Below are 6,310 nucleotides of genomic sequence, written 5' to 3'. Positions count from 1 at the left end.
CTGTGTGATCTAAGGGGTGGGATAACCAAATGCAGCTTAGAATGCTATTTTGAGATGTATGATATTCAGTTCATCACTTGATTGCTTTGGTCTAGTTGCAGCACAACTGTATATATTGTACAACCTAAATTGATTCTTATTTTCATTGTCCTTAATGCAGTGATTTATAATTAGAGCATGTTTAGTAAGTTTACTCTTCCTGTTAACTAGTCATTTGACTGAGAAAAAAATAAAATACTTTTAAATGGACATGGTTCTATTTTTAATGTTTTTATTAAAGTATTGTGTGTTGATGGTCCTTTTTTTTTTAAGTACACTAGCATACTTGCATGAGATTCTTTAAATACTAGTTACTTTTAGCATAAGCAGTACTCTTTTAAGGTTTTCTTCACTCTGAGATAAACGTGGTTTACTAGCATGTTATTTTGAAAACACACTCTGGCAAATTTACTTTGTCTTAAGTTGGCAGTGTCCCTGTTCCAAACCAGCATGAACCTGGGTCCACAGTCCAAACCTCTGCCTGCCCACAGCCCCAAGTGGGAAGCTGCTAGAGATCAGATTTCAGTAGTCTTCCTCAGATAGGTCCTCAATGTTGTTATTATTCACTGAATGGACTTCTGTGACACTCAGGTGTTAAGCTTATTTGCATTTAGAAATGACTTAGGAGGTTTCCTTCTTATCCCAGAAAATAACTTCATTAATAATTGTCACTGTTTAATACACTTTAATATAAAAACAAATGATCAATATTTTATACATTTGCATTTTCTTCAGAAAGTCTAGAGCAAGAGATCACTTCATAGTTCCATGCAACACTGCAGACTGAAAACAACTACTTAGAAAACAGCTGAACTTTCAGATGAAGTTGACTTCCACTTGATTGCAGAATTCAAGATTTCTCAGACGTTAATACAGAGTCAAAAGCGGTGGATAAAACTTTGCAAATGGCTTGTGCTTGTTCCTACATTATATGAAAAGATACAGTAAGAGCATTGTTCGTAAATCTCCTCCTGAAGTTAATTTGACCAACAGAGGCATAAACCTGACCCTCTTAGCATCTTTCCTAAAACCTACACATCAGCAGTTTTGGAAAGCTGACAACACATGCCTGCCAGATCAGCGGAACACATGCCTTGAGCTGCCCTGCATGTGGGGCTCTTTCTGCCCTCCTTCAGAGAAGAACATGCACAATAAACACACGTGCTGCAGCCTGTGAGAAAGCTGATCAGAGTCAGGGAGGATGACAACATACATCTGCTTTATGTTTACCCTAAACCTATAAATCCAGGCACAGCGACTGCTGCTGCTGGGCCTAGCAGAAATAGTTCACAACCTTCACTAAGTATGGACAGCTGGCCAACCTAGCACCTAATATTCAGGTTTCTAGGTTACGCCTCTTCACTTGAATAAGAAACTAAGCAAGGTAACTAAAATCTCACCAGGCTGTTGCATTGATAAACCCACAGGCTGTATTCTTCATTGTTTGCATCTGTGGTCTTCAAAGCCAGTAAGCTTTTTCCTGCCCCAAGGCCATCATCATAGCACACCATCCGGATGATTAAATATAGAGCATGCCTATGTAAAACATCCTGCAGAAATCAGGAAAAGTTCAGAAAGCATGACTATTTTATGTGTTTCTCAGTTCTTATGACATATTTCCCATGCAGAATGTATTCTGAGACTTAAAACAGCATATCTACGGGTCTGACAAAAAGTAGCTATATAGGGCCAGCCCGGTGGCGCACTGCTACAGTGCGCCGCTTGGGAGCGTGGCGGCGCTCCCACCGAGGGTTCGGATCCCACATACAGACCAGTTCCTGCTCACTGGCTGAGCGAGGTGTGGGAGCAGCACCGAGGGTTGCGATCTGTTGCCGGACACGAAAAAAGACAAAAAAAAAAGTAGCTATATAGGTTTCTCACCCCAAGGAATATTCCAGTATGCCCAGATATGGGGCAGTTTGCCTTCAGGATCACACCTTCCTGCCTAAATCCCAGAAAGAAAGGAGTAAGGTGCTCTAAACTTACTATCCCGGTCTCTATGCCCAGCTTCTAAGCTGATAGCTGCCCTCAATTGATGTGGGGCGCTAAGTTGAAAATGCATTAGGAGCTATCAATGAGGGATTGCATGGGCCCTAACTACACAGGAGATACAAAAGGAAGCCCCCCATTCACCTTAAGAAATTGGTCACATTTAAGACCAGCTGCCAGGAATGTTTACAAACCAGCCACTCTGCAAACAGGAACAGACCTAACTACAAGTGGGCTCTTAACAGCCTGAATTCCCTATTACCTAAAACACATTTTTTCCTTATATTATATTACTTACATACTGATCTGATGTTGATACTTTTATACCATACTTGGAAACTCCCATAATAAATTCTTCCTCCAGAGGAACAAAAGGCAACTTTCCATCTTGCTTTAATGTAAAAATAAATTACATAATATACATTAAAATTATGTTATAGTCTAAAGTCTGATTAGTCATTTTTTGTATCTGGCCATCACAAACCCAAACCCTTTAAAGAATGTAGGGTAAACACTAGCCCAACAAGAATTTCTCTCTGAAGCGGCAGAACAAAACTTTTCCTTTTTTTTTTTGGTTTATTCTTTCTTTGTTTTCTTCCCCCCCCCTGCCGCCCCCCACCCCACTATGTGTGTGTGTGTTTACAATCCACAAATCTGAACAAAATTCAGATCCATCTACTTCATGCATATTATCATATTATCCTATTTCCTCTGAGTTGGTTTTAACCAATTACAAACTGAGATCCTCCTCGTAGATCCCAGTGAAATTACAATATGTACACTTGAAAAATAAAGGTCTTTACTTGGGTTTTAAAATACTCAAGAGCTTCTGCTAGTGTCAGCACATGGAAGAATCAGGAAGCACGGTTGTGGGAACCCTTTTTCTCAGTCACTTTATATCCTACCCAGATGGTAAGATATGTCTGGTTGTCTCCATGCCCCTGGGCTTCAGGCTGGCAAATGCTGCTGATGAATGGTTACTTGGCTCTCAAAAACATTAATCAGTATTTTTTGCTATTCACAAACAAAGCAGCAGATAATACTTGATGGTTTCCCTAACAGATTATCTGGTTTTATCTCCTAAATCAGAATACTGCCTAATTTGTCTTCTCTAAAATAAATATTGTTGGCCATCAGGTCTGCACTGTAAGTGTTTTTGTGGAACCATCTGCCTACATTAAAGAAATTGTAAATTAGCTTTGTCCAAATACCTTAATTCTTGGGTCCTCACAATGTTATAGAAACCTCTTGCCAATCTCTTCTCACTAGGCTTAAAGCAATTCCAAGAATCAAAATATAGGATAATAGTAATGCTACTGTCAATAATGGAATTTTAACAAGCAAAAATTCTATGGTGATATGAGAAATTTAGCAGTCCTTATAAGAATTAAAATAATCCTAGTGCATTTCTGAGGGGAAACATTAGTAGTCTTTCAGTACGGTACTTTAGTTAGTTTATTCTTTGTTGGGAAATAACTGTAATTCCATACTAAATGCTGGAATACTAATTGTATTAGTCCAGACTACCAGGAGTTCTCTGTTAATGGCAATTAGATTCACTGGTTTCCCTCAGACAGAAGTGACTTCCTTTACTTTTATGAAACATTATATTTAATATTCCCATTCCCCATGATTTAAGAGATTGTACATTCTTAAGATTAGTATTCTCTAAACAGAGGAAAGAATCTTTCCATTGTAGTAATATCCTATGTTAACGAACACATAGATGTGCAGTTTGTCTTCTAGAAACTCCAGAAGTAATTTACTAACTCTGTTAACTATGTAAGTCTTTTGGTTCATCTGCTTCCACCACAGGCAGAGGTATAGACCTTATACTATTTTATGCACTAACTTTACACCTTTGACTTAATTTTCATTCTGAATTTTCCTTCCTGATGATTTCTTTATTTTTTATCTATTTATATCTGGATATATTTTTGAAACCTACCTCACCTCAATTCTTGTTGGAAACAGGGTATAAATAAATAGACACATTGGGTCAACACCACTATGAATTAGATTATTCAAAGAGATGAAACTATTTCAATGGAGATTTAGTAAGGTTTTGCCAGATTGTTCTAAAAGAAAAACCTATATGTGGTTTAACCAGTCACCACAATCAGCTCCTCGTTTAAACAAGATCAGACAGCCCTCTAAAAAGTAAAAAAGTACTATGTTTGAAGGAAATGTCTGTGTTCTGTGCGACCCAATCTCCAAGGCACCTTGCACTATCCACAACCACAGAGCACAGTAAATATTTGTAACAGTGATGAAATTGTGGCTTCTGCTAAGACAGTGGGGACAGTGCCATCCAGTGGACCTGGAAGAGCACACATCTTTCTCCAAAGCCATAACTTGACTCTCTAGACTGTTATAACCAGAGGCTTTAAATTGAAAAAAATTTTTTTTACCTGGGCAACATCTATATAATTTATGAGGTCAAGTGGCCCTTCGAGACTTTTTCCCTCAGAGAGTTTCAGTTTCTCAATGGCACCAACATATTTTATTCGAAATTCTGCACAGGTATCTGAATTATTGTTGCTTTGTCCTAAAGGTGAAAGAAAAATGATAATAGTAAGACTTCAAAAGAAGGTCTGCATTATGGGGTATCATCAGTCCCTTCCCAAATAAAAAACAGGCTGTGTCATTAGAATTATAAATTTTTAAAATACAAAATGTTTTGATGTAATGGGGAAGAACTTAAAATTTCGCTAAACTTTTTCCTCAGTGACTCACAATATACTAAACTTATAAAGGTCTCAATAATAGGAATAAATTAAGATTAATAATCTTCATTTCAAAACAAATAGGAAAAACGAGCCAACTAGATAATGACTGAGTACCTTTATAACGCATAATGATATTTAATTGTTTTTTGGCTTTTGGATTTTGTGCTATAAAATTAAGCCAATGTAAAAATCACCACAACTATTTATGACTCTGCCATATTAAGGAAAATACACTTTTAGATTATGTTTATGGAATAAAAAGATGCCCACATCTTTAATATTTTAAAGGCATCGGGAAATAAAGATAAAGGATTTTGTTACAATATTCTCTTTTATAGATTGACTAGTCTATGATCCTGAAGGGAAAAGTAGGATTTTAGACAAGAGAATGAATGTATTTCTAATTAATCACTAGCTATTTATGGAGCTTGGGTTAGAAGCCACATTTTGATTTCTAAGGAGCTACTAACTTTGTGAGGCTGCATAAATGTTTGCAAAGGTCTATGACAGACACTGCCCTTAAGTACCTGTGTTTCTGGTGGTGACGAGCTAGTGTGTCTCGGGGTACCCCAGGATAAATGGCTCCTTAACCCTTTAATCATCAAGATTTTTGTCTTACTCCCCATAAACAACATAAGCCCAATATAACTAACCCTTTGCCACCCCATTTCTTACAAAGCTATTTTGAAACTCCTAGTTTTTGCCACATGATGTTCTTGAACACTTCTGCTCTAGGACCCATTAAGAGCAGTTTGCTCGCAGGCCAGAGCCAACCTCCAAGGCACTGGTTTCCACCAACCACACCACACCCTCAACCCACATCCCACCAAATCTCAGTCCATTTTCTTTGTTTTTTTAACTTGACCCTATCTTTTTAGTCTTGATCCATTTCTAAACTCTTGTCAAAGTGGCAGGAGAGGAAGCAAAAGCCGTGGACGATAAATGACCCAGCCCTTTTATGTACCCGAGCTTTTGGTGGAATCTGTGTCAAGGCTGGCCACTGTGCTGGATCGTGAAAGACCCCCAAGGCTGGAATCCACAGACTGAAAAATAAAAACAAACAATAAACGTACATATAAGAAGAGGTTTACTACCAAACACATTCAAATTACTTTTTATTATAGTTGAGATGACATATACAAAATCAGGTATTCAGGCAGACTGGCTGCAACAGATTTTTCTAAAGACAAATTCTATAGCAAACATCGAAAAAAAACATTCCCAACTGCTCTTCCATTATTAACCCAATATGAGATACATGTGCTGTTCACATTCTCAGTCTAGATCTAAGCCATTACCTCTCCCTCCTTATAAGATGCCCTATACTGATATCCCTTGTGAAGATCAACGCTTTACTTTCACCTTATTTCCACTGAACTCCAAATGAACCCTGTGCAGAAAGCCAGGCAGGGAGTATTATCCCTGTTTAATAAATGAGAGAGACCAGAGATGTTAAGTGACTTATCCAAGGTCATATCTAGTAAATACTTGAGATCCCAAATCTGGGTGTCCTCAGTCCTACTCCAGTGCTCGGGCAGTTACTGTGACTAGCA

At 37.9% G+C, this 6,310-nt stretch overlaps 1 protein-coding gene across 1 annotated transcript; it reads right to left on the bottom strand.

Annotated features, from left to right (window-relative positions):
• Positions 1-254: 254 nt before the first annotated feature.
• On the bottom strand, positions 255-5,860 carry LOC103583384 (integrin beta-1-binding protein 1-like). The gene is made up of 5 exons (XM_008564710.1): positions 5,722-5,860; positions 4,440-4,576; positions 2,327-2,419; positions 1,440-1,589; positions 255-961 (listed from the first exon to the last, which is right to left on the bottom strand). The coding sequence occupies exons 1-5, from the start codon at positions 5,858-5,860 to the stop codon at positions 890-892; spliced, it is 591 nt and encodes a 196-aa protein (XP_008562932.1). The 3' UTR covers positions 255-889.
• Positions 5,861-6,310: the final 450 nt, after the last annotated feature.

The sequence above is a fragment of the Galeopterus variegatus genome, unplaced genomic scaffold (assembly GCF_000696425.1).
Source record: "Galeopterus variegatus unplaced genomic scaffold, G_variegatus-3.0.2 Scaffold22488, whole genome shotgun sequence".
In the NCBI taxonomy this organism is placed as follows: Eukaryota; Metazoa; Chordata; class Mammalia; order Dermoptera; family Cynocephalidae; genus Galeopterus; species Galeopterus variegatus.
Note: the sequence above shows the minus strand (reverse complement) of the source record. Positions and strands in the feature narration are given on the sequence as shown.

Bases quoted from the DNA above. Each gene is read 5' to 3' on its own strand.
- LOC103583384 (XM_008564710.1), bottom strand. From the start codon at position 5,860: ATGTGTTTGGTAGTAAACCTCTTCTTATATGTACGTTTATTGTTTGTT. The intron at 2,420-4,439 runs GTAAAAAAAATT...TTTACATTAAAG, and splicing joins ATTATATAGATGTTGCCCAG to CAAGATGGAAAGTTGCCTTT. The intron at 962-1,439 runs GTGAGATTTTAG...CATATAATGTAG, and splicing joins TTTATCAATGCAACAGCCTG to GAACAAGCACAAGCCATTTG.